The 20,553-nt window shown below is 33.5% G+C and overlaps 2 protein-coding genes across 4 annotated transcripts in view; both read right to left on the reverse strand.

Moving 5' to 3' along the window:
- Positions 1 to 2: 2 nt before the first annotated feature.
- Positions 3 to 20,553, reverse strand: part of LOC131519428 (olfactory receptor 6C1-like) — a 170,107-nt gene continuing 149,556 nt past the window's right edge. For all 3 annotated transcript variants that reach the window (XM_058742467.1, XM_058742465.1, XM_058742466.1), the window contains one exon: positions 3 to 5,352. In XM_058742467.1, the coding sequence (XP_058598450.1) occupies positions 4,384 to 5,331 (948 nt within the window). In that variant the 5' untranslated portion in view covers positions 5,332 to 5,352 and the 3' untranslated portion in view covers positions 3 to 4,383. The remainder of the gene's footprint in view (positions 5,353 to 20,553) is intronic.
- On the reverse strand, positions 10,023 to 11,092 carry LOC131483704 (olfactory receptor 6C3-like). Its single transcript, XM_058682079.1, has one exon. The coding sequence runs from the start codon at positions 10,998 to 11,000 to the stop codon at positions 10,023 to 10,025; it is 978 nt and encodes a 325-aa protein (XP_058538062.1). The 5' UTR covers positions 11,001 to 11,092.

Here is a 20,553-nt window from a genome sequence, read left to right on the forward strand (position 1 = left end):
TTTTTTACAATATTGTCATGGAAGATAAACATGTAGATAATCAAAATAACAGACACCCTTTCCAGTAGGGAATTTTAAAAAATTTATCATTTTTTAATGTTTATTTTTGAGAGACAGAGTATGAGCAGAGGGGGAGGAAAGGGGCAGAGAGAGAGGGAGACACAGAATCTGAGGCAGGCTCCAGGCTCTGAGCGGTCAGCACAGAGTCAGACGCAGGACTCTATCCAACTCATGGACTATGAGATCATGACCTGAGCCCAAGATGGCTGCTTAACTGACTGAGCCACCCATGTGCCCTGGGAATTTTTTTAAAAACCCTACTTTTATAACAGAATATGATTTCAAGTTAGAAAGAAATGAACAATCCAAGATTTATTTCTGTGTTCCTCCTTTAACATTGTATTAATAGTCTCTTGGTAGTAAACAGTTATTTAATTTTTAATATTGAAAAGTTTATAAATCCCCAAGCATATACAAATAATATTTTTTGAAGATATTGGTATAAAATGAAGACATATATATTGAATGAAAAATTTACTTACTCTGGTTCTTCTGGATGATTTAATCTCAAATTTTGTCATCTGACTTGCTTAAATATTTACATAATTTCAGAGCTGCTAAACTGAGTTAGCAAAAGACTTGGTTTCTATTGTGCTCTCAAAAGAAGTTTGTTGTTTTAGCTTTTTCAAGTTCTTAAGGATCATAATTCTCTTTGTTGGTAGATTAATTATATGTGACTCACGATATCCTTCATTACTGATACTATGAATTTCTGAAAACATTTTATTGTAGTACAACTCATTCTGGCTTCTCATCTCTTATCAAGCTCCATGTACTAATTCAGTTACACCTGGGTTGGCTAGTAAAGTACTCTCCCATTTGCCTCTTTTCATATAGTACAACACACTGATTTATTAAATCATTTTTCTTTCTATTCATGTAAACATTTGAAATCAATAATTTGTAATTCTGATTATACATCTATAAAATCTAAGTAGTATTTTCCCTAGGTTCAGGGACTGCTATATTTTGTTGCAAATGCTTCTTTGAAAAATAGAAAATAAGGAATGTTCCTTTCAATGTATGCCATACAAATGGAACTGGGCCTATTTAACTATGTCTTTTTGTTGGCCCAGGGGAATTCATTAAGTAATCTGAGTGCCAAGGAGAAGAATCATTAAAGATACAGGTGAATCATTTTTATAAACACTGATTAAGAAGTATAAAAGCAAATTTATTAGGTAAATAGGCAAATACATAAACAGAGTGATAATGAGTGTGTGGGAGCTGGGCTTGGAATTCACCCTTCTGATTATACAAGGAATTCACATTTTCTCCCAGAAACTCTGGACTTTTCCTCAGTAGAATTGGTGTCCTTATATCCTTTGAATTCTGGCAACCCTGAGAGGAATTCTTTAGCAGAATGAAATGGTAGAAAATGCTGCTATGGATTTCTAGTGTGACTTGATTGCCTTCTGAAATGGACAACCTATTAAAGACATGAGAAGATTTATCCCTGTATTGGCCCTTTGAATTTAGGGAAACCCTTCCCAAAGCTCCTGCTAATGTGGCTTTTATTGCCTTTTGACTACTTTCTTTCATTATGTTATTTACTTCCATTAAATCCTTGTTTATATTTGTGCATATGACATCTTTTCATTGTGAGAATATTTATGAACCAGTAAAACAATCAGTCAGTTGAGAGTCTTGATTTCATCTGGATCCATGATCTCAGGGTAAAGAGATCTAAGCCCAGGCTCTGTGATGACCATAGAGCCTGCTTGGGATTCTCTCCTTCTACCCTTCTCTCCCGCTCATGCTCTATCTCTAAAATAAATAAAAAAAATTATTAAAGACTTTCTCTGAAAACCTTAACTGACATCATATTACTAAATAATTCCAGTGCATATTACTAATTAATTTCAGTGATACATTATCATCCTTTATAGGTAAGTTCCCTCCCACCTCTCAGGATGTCTGACTGGCCTCCTACTTACTGAGCACCACCATTTAATTGAGCTATTATTCTACAAATTAAATCTATAATCTCAGAAGTTTATCAACTGACAGATGATGTTGGATCTCATATATTATTAAGTGTAGCCCAAATAGTTGTAAGAATTTTTCTATGAGAAAAACAAGGGTTTGCATCCATTAGAGAATCCATTGCTACCATTAGAAAGCTCATTAGGAAAACCTTAACTAGAAATGTTATAATTGATTTCATGAAAAATCAAGGAAATAGATTTTTACGTGGTTGTCAAGTGTCCTAATGTAAAATAAAAGAAAAAATGAGCACCAAATGCATTAGAAATATTCAGTTAATTATTTCTTTGTCATTCAAAGTTGTCTAGTTATGATGAAACACACATTTTATTTGAACATTGTTTTAAAAGCTAAATGTCATGTGCATTATTATATAAATAGTATGTGGTTCTGTTGGACAAAATATTTAGTCAGGGCTCTGATTGCTAGGACACTGGAGCCATTCTACGTTACTTAAACTTATTTATTATTCAAAAAATATTTATCGAATACCCACTACATGGCAGACACATGTTCTAAATGAGGAGGAATAGTGACTTCCAGTAAATGTTTAACAGCTGCCTCAGCGAGTGGAGGTGAGGAGCCCATCAGTAGAGTTTATCAATTTTTAAGATGTAAAGTCTCCCACCATGGCAGGTGATGTGGCCTTTCTGAATGCAGAATTGAGGAGACACAAGCACAGTTGGCTGTTGGGAAGTGTAAAGGCAGGTCCCAGCACAGCACTGCTGGAACACATCATTGTGTCTACAAAGTGGACAGAGATCCCTGCTTTCATGGGGTGAGGGGTATAAGACAGACAATAAGCAATGGACACAATTGATTAGTACATTATATGGTCTTTTGTAAATTAATGTTTTGTAAAGGAAGAGAAAATTTAAAAATCTTGGAAGTGGAGAGCCACTAAATTTCAAGTAGTGTCATTGGGGTGGGCCTTATTGAGGGGACATGTGGATGTCTGGCTTATCCCATGCAGATATCTGGGAGGGGAGTATGTCAGGGTTAAGAAACATTTAGTGTAAATGCAGTAAGGCCATAGGAGGAAAATAATGTTCTTTGCAAAGAAAGATTTATTTGTTTCTTCTTTTCCAGTAGTTTTAAATGTATTTAGTATTCTTGTGCTAACGCCCTGGATAGAACCTCTAATAGAGTAATGAATAAAAGCAGTGAGAGTGGGTATGTAACTTATTTTTGTTAAAATTACTTTTTTTTTTTTTTTTGGTGTGAGCATGTGTGTGTGCATGAGAGAGAGAGAGAGAGAGAGAGAGAGAGAGAGAGAGAGAGAGAGAGAGAATCTCAACCAGGCTCCACGCTCAGAGCGGAGCCTGATGTGGGGCTCAATCCCACAACCTAAATCAAGTGTTGCATGTTCAACTGACTGAGCCACCCAGGCACCCTTAAAATGATTTTTCTATTAACAAAGTATATTATGAAACAAATAAGGTTTTGCATCTTTTGCACCTAAATGAATTGTATGTGTAAGCTCTCATATCAAAACAGCCACAAAAGGTATGAGAAACTTATAACTTAACTGATTTTCAAAAAGAGCTGTTTAACATCAAGCATTTAAATACACTACTGAAACACAGTATATGTACTCGATCTGTATCTAGGAATATTTATTTCTTTAGGCTTTTTAAAGAGCTGATATGGTGTATATGGTAACTATGGAGTTCCAAAAATAGGGGCTGCTTCAAGTTTTTCCTAAGTGTATATTTATAATTGTGTTTTCAATTAATTATGGCACAGAAAAGTTAAACTCAGTACTTGGAAATACTTTTAGAGTTCTCAAAAAAATAATTGTTATTTTTTTAATTGCACTTTTTTTGCATAGTTACTAAGCGTGCTATAAAATGGAGAGGATAGTCTCTGTAACATTCTAATAAGACTAAGTTATATTTATGATACTTATATAGTAAATTAAAAAGAATGTTAAACATGGCAATATTTTCCGAATTCTTTGAAAGAGTGTTTCCTGGTAAAATCATAAAACAATTTTAACTCATTGATCTTGGGTCTCTCTTTGCATTTCTTTGATTTTCTAAGTATGATTTTGAAAGAATTGGTATTTAAAAATATTTATAAGAAATGAGGCCAGTCTCATGGTTACAGAGTGGGAAGACTAGCTCAAAGGAAGGGAAATGCATGAGAGATGGATTGGAATTTAAATAGAAAAAACATGTGTGTATATATATATATGTCTCCTCAGTAAACTGCTGGCAATAAAAGTTTAATTAAGAAAAAATAACTCCAGTGAGGCTGTGTAGATATTAATAAACTTTGGAAGGGCCCTACTTTTGTTTAATTGCTCCTCATGTGCCTTTAATTATAATAGCACTTTTATTTCTTCATTTTTTTTGAGAAAGATATAATCTTTTTTGCCCTGTCCATGAAGGCTTGCTTGACTTGCTGATTCCTTAGGCTATAAATAAAGGGGTTCAGCATGGGGGCCACTGAGGTGTTTAGCACAGCAACTCCCTTGCTCAGAGACACTCTGTCTTTTGCTGATGGATTAATATACATGAAAATGCAGCTGCCATAGGAGATGGAGATGACGATCATGTGGGAAGAACAGGTGGAAAAGGCCTTTGTCCTCTGACTAGCAGAAGGAATCCTCAAAATCGTTCTGATGATATATATATAGGACAGAACTATTAACGCCAAAGTGAACATTAGAGTAAACACAGCGCAGGAAAAACCCACTATCTCTAGGAATTTTGTGTCTGAACAAGAAAGGTGTAGTAAGGGGAAATAATCACAGGTAAAATGGTCTATAACATTGGACCTACAGTAATCAAGTTGTATGAACAGCATAAGTGACGGGAATATGATTAAGAATGAAGCCAGCCATGAAGCAAAGACAAGGAGTATGCAGACTCTGTGATTCATGATGGTCATGTAATGCAGAGGTTTGCAGATGGCAATGTAACGGTCATAAGACATGGCGGCCAAAAGGTAAAATTCAGTGACTCCCAAGAGAATGAAAAAAAATAACTGAATCATACAATCATTAAAGGAAATGGTTTTATCTCCTGTAATCATAGTGCCCAGGAACTTGGGTATGCTGACAGTTGTGAATGAAACCTCTAAGAAGGAGAAGTTTCTGAGGAAGAAATACATGGGGGTCTGGAGGTGGGAATCCAGCAGGGTAAGGGTGATAATGGTCAGGTTGCCAGTGATGCTGAGCATGTAGGTGACGAGCAGAGAGACAAAGATCACCACCTGAAGCTGTGGGTCATCTGACAATCCCAGGAGGATAAACTCTGTTATTTCTGTGTGGTTTCTCATATTTTTCTTCTCTTGTATAATCTAGAGTAGAAAACACAAATAGAAGGATTAAAGAAAAGACGGTTACACAGATAGTGCTGAAATTTGTCTCTGCCAAGAAACAAATTTAATTTAATATAGAGGTCTTTAAGACAACTTAATAAAAATAGATAAAATGTTTTAAAGTAAGGTTTTACTACATACGACACTCTGTGTTTTACATAGAATGATTTTTCTTAAAGTCCTTATTTCACAGATTGGAAACTGAATCTAAAAAGATTTTTAAAAATCTTGTCAAAATCATATACCTGAATGAGAAAACAGGGATTTTAACCTAGGTTTTCCTGAATGTTTGATAACTGGAATAGAAGTGCTACCTGTTGACTTTTTAAAAACACTTCCCTGAAGGGTTTTCTTCCCGTCAGGAAACTCCTTGTCCTTTTTCCAACCCCAATAAAAGTGACTCATTTCCTCATTTCTGTCACCTAATTCTCCGTATTATTACTTACTAGTATAACGTAGAAAAGATGATGTGTTGGGAGAAAGGTCACTCAAATGTGGATGCACCAAAATTTGAAAGTCATTGAAGTTCAATTTTTAACAATGTGACAAAATTCCTAAGTTTTCACTCCGGTTCACATTCTTTTGTAGCCTCCAACTCCTCATCTGAAGCCATTCTGAAGCCATCTGAATTCTTTGACATGATATCCTCAGATTTTAGAGAGTACAGAGTGGAGAGAAGGCAGGATAGAAATTTAGTAGGTTGGATCCACATAGTCACAGACTAAAGAAACCGAACTGTATGAATACTAAAATTATCTTTTACAGAACTTTTTTCCTTCAGAGTTTCTTCTATTTAAATGTTGTTAGTATTATCTCTCTATAGATGAATTCTGCTTTCTATTCCATATTATACTGTTTATATTTTTCCTTTTATCTACATGAGCATTTATCTACATGAGCATTTCCTTTTATCTACATGAGTTATAGAAGCTTTATTTTGTCACTGCCTTGGAGTAATCTATGAAACAGCACATAAAACCTCCTTATTTTCTTTTCCTAAATAATTAATCATAATAATAGTAATAATAACAATGCATTTTAAAGTGAAGCTAAATTTTCTTCAGTAAATCAAACCAATCTATTATCATATCCTGCATTGTGTTCATTGTCATTAAATAGTAAAGTATTCAATTCAGTGTCCTGAGAGAAGTTTTATAATAGAATATTTAGTTTCAAGATATAGGATTGTTGATTTTTGGTATATAATGCATCATAATACTGTGAAATTTCTTCCTTGTTTTTTCTTATGTGCCTGAGTTCTCTTTCCACTCACTTTACTGTTTAGCAAAAAATATTGCTGTTGATAATTTAAGGCAAATTCCAACTGAGATGGTTAGTGGTAATGCTACTAGGAAAGCATGTGAGATTCACAGGAAATGAACATTTCTTTTGCTATTTCTCAGGGACTGAAAAAAACAAGCTAAAGAGCACTTACAAGAGAAGCAAACATCACAATGACATATTTTGTAAACAAATGAATGGTGATTCAAGTGTATGATGGATATTTCAATCGTAAAAGTCATTGTTCTCAATGAATAATCCTCTATAATTAACAGCTATGTGTACAGTCTTTGATCTATAAATTATTTCTGTGATATATTTGGTAGAGTTATGAAAAATATACCCAAGGTTCCAAGACATCATTTCAAACTTTCCTTCCTAACTACTCATCCATGTTTGTTTTACCCAGCTACATGTAACTTTTGTCCGAAGCTTTGTATTCCCCTTTGTTCCTTTCTTTTCAATGGATGAATTTGGCTCTGTCATAGATATGTCATTGTTGAATCAAGTGTGTCATTCATTGAAAGTGGAAATTAACCTAGTCTATAAACAGCTACTTGTTATTGTGTTAAATAAATAGCTGGAAATTACTTTAAGGACACTACTGCCATTCTATATAAATTTTGGGGAAAAAACCCCACAATAGTATTCCTCAAATTGTCCAATTTAAAGAAACGACAATTTTTAAAGGCCTTTGAAAGATTAAGAGATTGTTTTTCTTTATTTTTGTAATATTTAGGAGATTAAATTCCACAATATAATTGGAAACTAATTTTATCATTATGCACTACCTGTGCTGAATTCTCTCTTCTTAAGTTAAAACTCCTTAAAGTTGTGACACATATATTCAAGGCAATTTGCACCCACAAGGTTAGTACAGTTTTCTAACTCTCTATCTTTCTCTCACTTGACACTGTTGGTGTTAGGTGTACATGTTGGGCTAATTTGTCAGAGAAGAGAACAAAATATTGGTTTAATGTGGTATCTTGAGTAACAGTTTGGTTTTGTAACAACCACTAGTTTTTTTTCCTGGAATGATTTTTTCCATTCCTGTGTTTGCTGACATCTAATGTCATGCAAAAGCTTCATCGTTACTGAACGCAAAAAAATCTCATAAGAAGAACCTATTTAATGTTTTTCAGATTATAACTTTAGTAATGCCTCAGAATATTCCTCAAATTAATTCAGAATCCTGTTTCCCTGAGTCCTCTGGAAAAAAAAAAAAGAGCTTTCTTTTCTCCTAATTCTATAGAAAGGGAAAGTTTGAATCCCAAGTAAGATCAAAGCACCAACCAGTATGAATAGAATAATGAAGGAAAAATCCTTACGTTTTCATAGAGATGTTCTACTTATAACCTGAATGTCTTAGTTTGTTAGCTATTTATATATATTTGAGGATAATTTTTAACTTAAAAAAGGAAATGAATTCTTAAAAAATGTCTGGCATCAGAACTTAATATTTATTTATAATGAACGGTATTACTGGGGCAACTTGTGGGCTTTGCATTCAAAGAGAAATGGATCAATAATGCAACTCAGTCACATTATAGTATTGTGACTTTGAACAAGTTACTTAACATGAGTTGTAGTTTCCTTAATTTTAATAAATGGCAATAGTATCTCACAGAATAATTGTGAAGCCCAATTTAAATGAAAAGTAAAATTATACAAAATATACAAAATGTTAATAAAATGTACTCCCAGACAGTGGTTACTATTATCTTTATTTTCCCCAAAATAAAATCAGTAACATATTTGGGGAATATTGCCCCATTGTAAAATACCAAAAACCATGTTAGAGTGCCCTCATTTAAGAGACAATGAAAAGTTTTAGGCTCTTATCTCATTTACTCAATATGATAATCTTATGTTCCTTTGAAGAATCTGACAATGAAACAACTTAAGTAACATAAACAAGATCAGACACTTGTTCATGGTAGAATTGGAATTCCTAACTCTTTCTGCCTGAAACTGGAGCATGTACTACTTATTAAACCTGTATTCAATAAGGAAAATCAAATTCAGAGAATAATTTTCAGAAAATTAATAAAAGAATATATTATTATGACAAACAAGACATGTAACATCCTCATTGTTCATTATCCTTGATAAATACAGATGACATAACAGCTCCAAATTATTCTATGGATTCTGATGAAAACTTAAGTATTAATGAATTGATGCAAACCAAAGGAAATTTTTCATTGTCCTCACTTTACAATCTTACCTTTGTCATACAAATGCACCACATCAACTGGTCAAAATGATTTTTTTAAGAAAGCGTATTAACAACTATTTCAGTTTTAGATCAAGAGATTCAGTAGTTTTAAAATCAATCTTTCTCAATATATTGGAATTACTTTATAGCTAATAATCTTTTACACATTTCCCATTGTAGCCATGGGAGCAAAATTAGTGAAGAGAAGCTAGGTTTGGAGTTACTTTGGGCCTTTCTGGACAAGGATACATGTTTTATCATGTATGTCCATGTCTCCCAGCAAATACTCCAGGGAATCACATGTGCCAACAAAGGCCTAGAGGAAAATACACTAAGGATTATACAAATGTTATCAACATTTGTACCACTATTGAAATAGGAAACTTTTGAGATAATGCCCAAAGAGATAGGACGGGCATAAGAAATAAGCCAGAAGCATATGGAATATTTTGCATACTATCTAAATAAGAAAATGTACAATTACAAAGCTTTTGGAGAGGTTTCCTGAATTTCCTAAATCAGAATTTCTCTGAAAAAATATGCTCCCACTACTTTTCTTGCTGGGTGAAATGCTGAGACAACTTAATCTTACATGAAAACATTGCATTTTTATCATATACTAAAATGTCTTCATAAAAGTGGCTCTCCAAGTGAGTATGTATCCAATTTATTCAGAAATAATTTATTTTAATAATTAATAATTTAATAATTATTCAGAAATAATAATATAGAACAATAAAAATTATAGAGCACTAAAAAGAGTGGGATATAGTTCAGTGCTCACTGGGTTCCCATTGAAAGGCATGAAAAAAGTATGGATTTAAATATTCATTGAACTCTTCAACCTTTTCAAAAAATCACTTGAAGTTACCCTCCCATAATAGTAATTAATTCTTACTATTAAGAGTTCTTAATTCTTGAGAAGGATCTACTATCCAGAAGGTCTCTTTCCATTTGAAAGATGTGCAGTGTTTAACCCAGTAATTAACAGAAGCATAAAATCCAGGAACTTGGCACGATTTTACAATTCGGATTTCTTTCAGTCTCATTTTAGAAACGACAAAAAAAAAGTCTGTTGACTCAAGCACTATTTCTTTCGTTGAACAAATATCTATCAAGGACCTGATATCTTTAAATAGTATTCAAGATTTTACCTAGTTACACTGTAGAGTGTCCTTTTTTTGCCAAATAAATATTTATTTGAAGAAAATACTACTTTATGGACCACATCTTTGAAGGCTTGCTTCACTTGCTGGTTTCTCAGAGTATAAATGAAGGGGTGCAGCATGGGGGCAACAGAGGTATTGAGAATAGCTACTCCCTTGGTCAATGATGCCCTTTCTTTTGCCGAGGGATTAGCGTACATGAATATACAGCTTCCATAAGAGATGGAGATGACAATCATATGAGAGGAACATGTGGAGAAAGCCTTTTTTCTCTGACTGGCAGATGGGATTCTCAAAATAGTTCTGATAATATACATGTAAGATAAAATCACCAATGCCAGAGTGAATAGCAAAGCAACCAACACAAAGTAAAAACCGATGACTTCTAGAAACCATGTATCTGAACAAGACAGTCGTAAAAGGGGAAAATAGTCACATGCAAAGTGATCAATGACATTGGAAGCACAGTAATCCAGCTGGAGCAGAAGCATGAGGGGTGGGAAAATGGTCAGGAACCCTCCCAGCCACGCACAGAGCACAAGCCAGGTGTAGAGTTTCCTGTTCATGATGGCGGTGTAATGCAGAGGCTTGCAGATGGCAACGTAGCGGTCATAGGACATGGCAGTGAGAATGTAAAATTCTGTCACCCCCATGAAAATAAAGAAAAAGAGTTGGGCTGCACAATTGTTAAAGGAAATAGTTTTATCCCTGGTGATAATTGCTCCTAGAAATCTAGGAATACAGACAGTTGTAAATGAGATTTCTAAGAAAGAGAAGTTTCGGAGGAAGAAATACATTGGTGTCTGTAGATGAGGGTCCACCAAGGTTAGAGTGATGATAGTCAGGTTTCCAGCGACACTTAATATGTATGTGATAAATAAGAAGAGGAAAATCACAATCTGAAGGTCAGGATCATCAGAAAGGCCAAGCAGGACAAACTCTGTGATCACTGTGTGGTTCATTTCTCCTCTCTGTTTCTCCTTTTTCTTCTCTTAAAGATATTTAGGTGGCAAGAGTATTAAAGGGAGGAGATGAAAAGTATAATTCATGATGATCAATATCACCATCATTGATACAATTCTAAAATATATTCTATAATCCATGCATGATATTATTTTCTATTGAACTCTCTTGTTTGCATTTGGTTTTCATACACATTTGTGAGTTCTGCTTTATTTACTAGTTTTCTTATTTGAAATGGAGCAGGGGAAGTTTGGAAATCTTCATACAATAACTCACATCATTGAGAGATGATAAATGATATCAGTGCTCCTTGCTTTGTCCAATTTATGCAAATCATTACATTTTTGTTAAAAATTTTAAATATGAATTTTCTTTCCTTTCTGTTATGTATTTATTAGATATACCATCCCTTAAAAACGGAATTGAATGCTCTTAATTCCATCACAAGGTAAAAGTGCAATTTAGAAGACTGAAATAACAACCATTATACTTTTTATGATATAAGAAATGAATTAATGACTTTCTTAGCATAAGTTATTTAATTATTAATTTTTAGATGTTAATATTTCGAGAGATAGCTATCAAGGTAATAGGGAATGTTGTATACATATTATATAGTAGTATATTATGTATGTTTTCCATATGAGAGTAAATAGCCTATTATTTTATATAACAAATAGAGAACATATTCACTTACTTATTGGTTAGTCTTGTAATTTCATCAAAATCATCAGTGTTTGACATCTGCTATATGCCAATAATGTATATATTGAACTTTTTTTTTTTGAGCTTAAAGGGACATACAGTATTTATCTAGTTTTTATTTTACACGGAAGCACAAATCGGGAAAGTAACTAATTGCTTCAGATCTTAAAGCTCTGTCTCTGAGATTGTTACCCAGTGCATTTTCCATTTGAACATCCTTTTTCTTATATATTAGCTTTATGAAAAAATGTTTGATTCTTTTGTAATTCTGCCCCACACTTATCTTTTACATGAGACCATTGATCTATAAGTATATTTCAGAAAAATACAGGAAAATGTCTTTTATTCATACTAACCCATTCAGTTAATTCTCAGCTGTGCTGGATATGCTATGCTGTAGATTTTGTTTCCCCAAATTATGACAGTGACCTCCTTTAAATTTTAAACAAATTTGTGCTGTGAAGAGTAGAATGCACCTCATTGCCTCTCTGTCAGACTGTAGCAAAGTTCACTAAAATCAAATTTGATTTGCTTTGTCTCCATTTTATGATGGCTCAAAGGAAATACTTCAGGATATAAAAATGGAATGTCAGAAACCTTAAAACAATGTAGAAATAATATGACAATCCTCTTCAATAATGTTGATATAAAAACTTAAGAAAGCAATAATTAGAGAACTGAGTGGGATATAGCATCATATATGGTGATGCTAAGGACAGATTCTTAAGATTGGCTTCCCTCTAGTTTCACTTATAGCTCAAATTTTCCAAGTCTACTTGTTTTGACCTCAAAAGTAGGTTTTATTCATTGATCTCCTGGGAACAAGGCCAAGTCCAGGTCAGATCTGTGCTATATGGGAGACCATGAGGGATTTCTGGAAGCCTTGCATTTCTCAGTAGCCTTTTAGCTCTTCTCTATGGTGAATCTCCCTTGAGCATGGTTATGTTCACCTTCGTATCCCACAGAGAACCTGAAATGTTGTCTTCTATAAAATAATTGCTTCCATTAATCACAATTACCTAATATTTTGTGAGTAATAAAAACAGTTGTGAAACTGACTTTCTTACAAAAATAAAACTGAGAATCTAATTTATATTTAAGCTTCTGGAAATACAAAGTTTTTAACATATACCCTTTTTGTTATTGTTTATCCTTAGGATCTGTTAGTGGTGAGGCACTGAGAACTAAGGCCATTTCATAATTCTAAATTAAATAATAACTATTAAAATGCACAGATTATGTTCACATTTTAATGTTAATTACATAGGTTAATTAATTTAATCCTGAGTACATATAGCAATATTTACTTACAATACCAATTTGCCCATCTTATTTTTCATCTTAGCCTTTACGTTTATTTATTACTTATCATACCTTTAATATTCTAATGAGAAATATCACCAAGTAGTAATGTTTTGTTTATTTGAAATTCTGGGTAGTGAATTATTGTTGATTATTTTCTTTATTGTTGTTTTTATGTTTCTCTAATATTTGATAATAAAACTTTTTACATGTAAGCAGTGAATAAGGCATATTTCTATAATTGTATAAACATATAATACATATTATATAATAACTAGTTAAAATTAAATAAGTGTCATATATCTAAATAAAATAACAAGCCATGTATTTAACATAAAAAATACGATAGCTTGTATAATCAGATAATGGTACAGTTACCATTGCAGAAGTAAATCACAGCTGGAATGCATGTTTATTTGGGAATTAGTTACTGAAAGAGTGGAGTTAGAGTGTGGAAAAAAAATGGAAGAAAAAGGTAGGCATAACTCAAATTTATGAGTGTGTATTTAACCTAGTAATGGAGCACTTAGTAAAGAAGCCTTCTTGGCAGATGTGTCTCTGTATCATATAGAGTGATACCCTTGTTCATTTCATTTATTTTTTTCGGCTTTATTAAGGCACAGTTGACACATAACACTGTGTAAGTTTAAAGTGTACTATGTGTTGACTTTATACAGTTGTATATTGTGAAATGATTACTATGGTGGAGTTACCTAACAGATCTATCACTTATATATTTACCATTTATTTTTTGTGGTGAGAACATTTAAGGTTTACTCAGCAACTTTCAAGTATATAATATCTTATAGATCAATTTTGTTGCAATAATGAAATGATACTATGTTTTTATCCTAAAAGCCCAGCTAATAGGCAACAAGAAAATCTATTATTATTCATGGAGGGCAATGTGCAGTCATGATTCACTTGAAGCTCATCTTCATGACTTCCTCTAGTTGCTAGTTAGACTTAGAGGCTTAATCCAGGTTTAGGTTTGGGTTCTTTATTTGCAAGAGTAATCTAGAGATGGTATTTAAACTTTAACAGGAAATACTTGTTCAATTGTCTTACTATTATTTTTTTATTCTTCGCAGCCATTGTTGATCAATGTTTGGGCCCATTAATTCATTATGTACTGCAAGATGGTTCTGTTCTTAATCTGTCATTTTCTTTGCTCATTCATTGGTACAGTTTATACTGAAAAGCCCAGATGAATGCCTATTTTATTTCTATTGCATAGTCAGAGTTGGTTCTCTAGTATGTTTTTCAGCCAGTGAGAAAACTCTTCCTTTTGGGCAGTATACTTTTCCTCTTTGATTGCTTCCTTCCCATCTTGAATGACAAGTGTTCCCAGGCTCATGCTATACTTTCCTGTATGAGAACTGGACTGAGTCATTTCTCTAAAGAGTCCCTCCTCCATTGATTAGGAAATGGTAAATCAAGTTAAGAATCTGGACACTAGCTGTGATAATTACTATGAGTTCAATCATTCTTTCTAGGTATTTTCAGTGGACAGGACCAGCAAACACTTTTTTTTTTTTTTTCCAAATAAAAGGTCTATGAGTGCAGTTTATTTTTATTTTCTTTAATTTTTTAAAATGTTTATTTGTCCATTTTTGAGAGAGAGGGACAGAGAGCACTAGTTGGAGAGGGACAGAGAGAAAGAGACACAGAATCTGAAGCAGGCTCCAGTCTCTGAGCTATCAGCACATGGGACTCAAACTCATGAACTGCGAGATCATGATCTGAGCTGAAGTTGGACACTTAACTGAGCCACACAGGCACATTTATTAGTGCAATATAAGTGTATCATTCAAACTTAGGACTACAATATTTTTAAGAACCCCCTTTTATCTTTTATAACTTTATATTTCCTTTATCTCATGATTAGAGCCCTGGCTATGAATAGCATTAGATAAAATTGTAATATCATGTTAATCTTCATTTGCTTTTCCTCACATTGCACATACAGCATTATTAGAATAACAGTGATAGCCTACCATCCACAATATTATTCCTACCTAGGAACAACTTCAGATATTTTAAGCTATTCTTTTTGTCCCTGGATTAAATCCCACTTGGATATATGGTCCAATTACAGCATGTAAAATCTCTTGGAATAATTTGGCTTCATGTGTTTATCTCACCAACTAAAAATGCACTTAATTACATTTATTCCAGTTAAGTGTTAATGGCTTATGCTACTAAGATACACATTTTATTCCATTCCTTTTATCACAATTAATATTGACTTGCCTTCTAAGGATTCCTGAGACAGATTCACTGAGCCATTTGAAATTGAAATTAAAAAATAATACTGAACATTGGCTAAATAAGAAGACTAGAAAGCATCTTCAGGGCTTTTGTTCTTAAAATGTGTCGATATCCTGGCCTTCTGAAAAATGTACCATCAAGTAAATATGTAGTGACCTTTTGATAAACTAGTTAATGATATTCATGTTCAAGGTAAGAAAATGACTCTATTTAAAAACATACATGAGTTTCAAAGTCCCAAAGAACGTCCCTTTGACAGCCTGAGAGAGGACCTTTTGAATGGTTCCATTTCATTTCAGTTGTTTTAAATTAAAAAAAAAAAAGACTTTCTGTTGTTCTGGGTGATGCATTAATTTTGAAAGTGTAGGTTTTTTCATCATCTTGTGTATCTATTCACTGATCTCTTCTTTAGAGTTACAGCGCATTGAAAGTCATTAGAAAAATATGTTCAGAGACTATCTCCAAAGTAATTTGCTTTATTGTATCTATTACCCTGTTTCTTTTTCTTTTATGGAATTGTTCAATAAAGTAGTTGCTCACATTCAACCTAATATGTTAGAGAAAGAAAAAGAATTTAATTCAGTGTAATGGGCAACATCCTGCTCAGCTTCATAATTACACTAAAATGCACTTCTGGCACTGCTCATTCACTCTTGACAAATTAATGAGAGTTCATGTGACACTTTCTCTGCCTGCATGAAACAAAATCTTCACAGTTGATCCGACTGAGTGGTTGGTAGAATTGTTTATTGGAATTTGCTTTTATTCTTCCTTATAATAATTTTTTATGACTGTTTCCCAAAATCAATTGAATATTTTATATTTCTTCATTTCAATAAAGTTAAGCTGACTCAGTTTTGTTGAAATTCATACAATTATAAATATAAACAGTTGGTTAAGTGAGTGACTCTTCATTCTGGCTCAGTTCATGCTCTCATGGTCGTGAGACAGCCCTGTGTCAGGTTGTTTGCTGAACACGGAGTCTGTTTGAAGATTCACTCCCCCTCTCTCTCTCTCTGCCCCTCCCCTGCTTCTGCACGCGTGCACACACACACACACACACACACACACACACACACACAGTTTTATTTAAATCTAAGTTAGTTTACATATAGTGTAATAAAGATTTCAGGAATAGAATTTAGTGATTCATGACTTACATATAGCAGCCAGTGCCTATCCCAACAAGTTCCCTACTTAATGCCCATCACCCATTCAGCCCATCCCCCTACCAAACACTCCTCCAGCATTTAATAATATTTTCAGAAATAGTAACACACATATTCATAGGGGTTTATGCCTGAATATCAACTCATAACTTAATGCTCTGTAATTTATGTTGCATTTACTGGGATATATGAATAACTGCTTTATTTATTTTATTTTTCTTTTAGTTGGAATTAATTCCTAATTTTGGAAAGGATGTTCACTGAAGTTGTCATTTAGCAAAGTTATTATTTATTTCAGTAGTATTTAAGGACTTTTTAATTTATCTCATTTAGTTCTTATAACACAGTTGTTAGACTTTAAAAAAATTTTTTTAACTTTTTTTTAAGTTTATTTATTTTTAAGAGAGAGACAGAGTATGAGCTGGGGAGGGGCAGAGAGAGAGAGGGGGACACAGAATCCGAAGCAGGCTCCAGGCTCTGAGCTGTCACCACAGAGCCCAACACGGGGCTTGAACTCACAAACTGCAAGATCATGACCTGAGCTGAAGTCAGATGCTTAACCAACTGAGCCACTCAGGCGCCCTGGACTTTTTAAATCTTAATTCCCAAATCAAGAACTGGCTCAGAGCAATCATGTACCTTACATAAATCCACTCACCTAGAAAGTGTCAAATATAATGTGAAATTAAAGTCTGTTCTCCTAAACACAATACCACTGGCCTATATTTAGTTGGAAACACAAGATGGAGACATAGTGACTTCCTGTCTTTCACTAAGCATGAATACACTGTTATAATAGAAAATATATGCTTTCTTGTTTTTTATACTTTTTGGTATATACAGTTGCAAAGTATAACCCCACTACATTCCATTTAATTTGAGTGAAGATTGACCTAAGTAATGAACCAATGATTAGGTCTGAGAGACTTTCACTGCCTTCTAATATGCCTGACAACTCTGCTTTTCCTAAAGGTTCACAAACAGTCAGAATGGCTAGAATGGTAAAAGATAAGCAAATCTGATCATTGTCCTCTAGGAACACCAGCATTTCTGATAGACTTCCCTTTGCCATTGAACAAGTATATTTTCTGTTATCAACATTTTGTTTTATCATTGCCATTTTTTCCCAGGGGGAATATACTTATTTAAGTGTAGACAGTAAGAAAGGACCAAATATACAAATGAGAAAAAAATATCAGAGTGTGTTTTAACTCTTTGACATGGTTTCTACACAGATTTAACTGGTACAACTACTTACTATTGTATCTATTCTCTCTGCCACTGACTCAAGGGGAATAATTCAGTGAATCAAAATTGTCAGAACAGGAGTGTACATAAACTACTAACATATAAAACACTGACATGAAAAGAAATCCTGTGGGATAGTGTCCAATGAGAAATGAAAAGGAAAATCCCCAAACAAGCAAACAATCACACTAAGTGTGATTGTTTGCTTTCCTTGACATTGTTTTTCACACAGATTAGCAACCAAATGTCTTAATTTCTAATGTAGATCTCTACTGAATGCATCTCTACACCGTGCCATTTATTTTTAAACTGGTAATCTACCACATTGTGCTAAGTCCATTCTTTGACTCCCATTATGTTTAATCTGCCTCCTGGAAGAATTTTTGGTATCATAATACCTCTTATACATAATACATAAGACTCTTTTTCCTGCTCACTGTATTGCTCGCCAGTAATGGCGGTTGAAGTTTCCTGTTTTGATTGATTGGCGTTTATATGCCAAGTAGAGTATTAAGAGTTAGTACCTTCCCTGACTAGACTATAATAATATAATTAGAACTCAATAATAGTAATATAATTATGCACAAAGGAGATCATGTGTTAAAAGCACCAGTAAAATTGTGCTTGTGGTAAAATCAGTGCCAAATTTGCAGTTCCTCGAAGAGTTTCAAAGATGTGTAAAAGAGAGCAAACACAAGTTTTTCTTTGTTTTGTTGTTTTTATTTTCAAATTAGGCTATTATATTGGCTGTTATAGCTCAAGATCTTAGGCAAGTCACTCAAAACTTATAAGCATCAATTTACACATTGGTAAAGAGGGATAACTATGCCTAATTTGTTATATAGCTGTGAAGATTAATTATGATATGGTGTAGAACATACCTGGCTTATATATGACACAGAATATATGCTCTGTATAGAAGAGGTATTGTTTATGAAATTCCTATCAAACTTTTATGTAGCATAAGAGGCAGTGGCTGCCTAAATATTTGTGTTACATTTTTTTTTAGAAACAATAATGCAGAAAATAAGAAGAGTTCATAAAATAACACATAACACATGACTTCAGCATATACAGAAAACAGTGTACACAGGACCTTCAGATAATTTGAAAGTAGTAAAATATACACCCAGTTTTATTAGCTGAATGGGAAGAATTGGACAGACACTACGGGTAGTATGAAAAAACAATGGTGCTGTAGATATTTATTTCGTGATTCATGTAACTTTTAAAAGGAAAAATATTTGTATATCAAGAGAAAGAGATATTTAAAATAAGTTGATTAAAACAGTGTTACTTCAAGTCATTAAAGTAGAAAACACTTTTTATTGAAATGTGGCTAACACACAATGTTATATTAGTTTCAGTTGTACAACATAACATTTCAATCAGTCTATACATTATGATGTGCTCACCACAGTGTAGCTGCCACCTACAGAGCTATTAAAATAGTGTTGACTATACTCCTTATGCCGTAACTTCTGTTTCTGTGACTTATTCCACAATTGACAGTCTGTACATTCCACTCTCCTTCGCACATTTTACCTATCCCTCAATCCTCTCCTTCTGGCAACCATCAGTTTGTTCTCTATTTATGGATCTGTTTCTGCTTTATTTGTTTGTTCGTTGCTTTATTTTGTTTTCGAGATTCCACATACAAGTGAAATCATATGGTATTTGCCTTTCTCTGTGATTTTTTACATTTAGCAAAATACCCTCTACGTCCATCCATGTTGTTGCAAAACATCCTTTTGTATGGCTGAGCAATATTCCATTGTGGATATATCACATCTTCTTTATCCTTCCATCTACCAATGTACACTTGCATTGCCTCCATATCTTGGCTATTGTGAATAATGTGGCAAAAACCACAGGGATTTCGTATTTTTTTTTTTTTGGAATTAGTGTTTTTGATAAAACATTTTGATTAATAAGAATAGTCATTAAAATGAGTTATGTTTCATAACTACTGGTTTTATATTCACAATCATAAATCACAATCATAAATCACTGGCATGGAACCTACAGATAGTTAAAATTTTTTTTAATGTTTATTTGTTTTTTGAGAGAGAGAGAAATAGAGCATGAGTGGGGGAGGGGAAGAGAGAGAGTGGGAGACACAGAATCCGAAGTGGGCTCCATGTTCTGAGCTGTCAGCACAAGCCCAGTGTGAGACTTGAACTCACAAGCTGTGAGATCATGACCTGAGCCGAAGTTGGATGCTTAACGAACTGAGCTACCCAGGCACCCTTACAGATAGTTTTAAAGGAAGACACAACCCATCCACATCTACGTTATGAACAATGCTTAACAAATGAGCTCAGCATTTCCTGTAGCTGTGACATAGATATAGGAAGATAGTACAAATTAGTTTAAAATTTCATTTTCCTTTATCAAATCTTTATGATAACATTCATTCATACTACCCCAAATTTGGATTTGCTTGTATGAAACATACCTTAAGGACCAAATATTTGAAGGTTTGTATATTTTCTGGCCCCTTAAGGTGTAAAGGGGTTCAGCCTGAGGGAAACAGAATTATTAAGAATAGCTACTGCTTTTGTCAATGATACTTTTTATTTTTGCAGATGAATTAGCATATATGAAAATAGAAATGGCATTCATGTAAGTAGAACAAGCAGAAAAAACTTTTTTCTCTGACTAGCAGATATGATATATATGTAGGACAAAATCACAAATGCCAAAGTGAATAGTAAAGTAATGAAAGCGAAGTGGAAACCAATTACTGCTAGGAGCTATGTATCTAAATAAGACAGTTGTAAAAGGGAAAGATAGCCACATGTAAAATGATCAGTGACAATGGAGACACAGTTATCCAGCTGGAGGAGAAGTATAA

This window comes from Neofelis nebulosa, chromosome 8 (genome assembly GCF_028018385.1).
Source record: "Neofelis nebulosa isolate mNeoNeb1 chromosome 8, mNeoNeb1.pri, whole genome shotgun sequence".
Lineage (NCBI taxonomy): Eukaryota > Metazoa > Chordata > Mammalia > Carnivora > Felidae > Neofelis > Neofelis nebulosa.

Coding starts and splice junctions, on each gene's coding strand:
- LOC131483704 (XM_058682079.1), bottom strand. CDS start 11,000: ATGAACCACACAGTGATCACAGAGTTTGTCCTGCTTGGCCTTTCTGAT.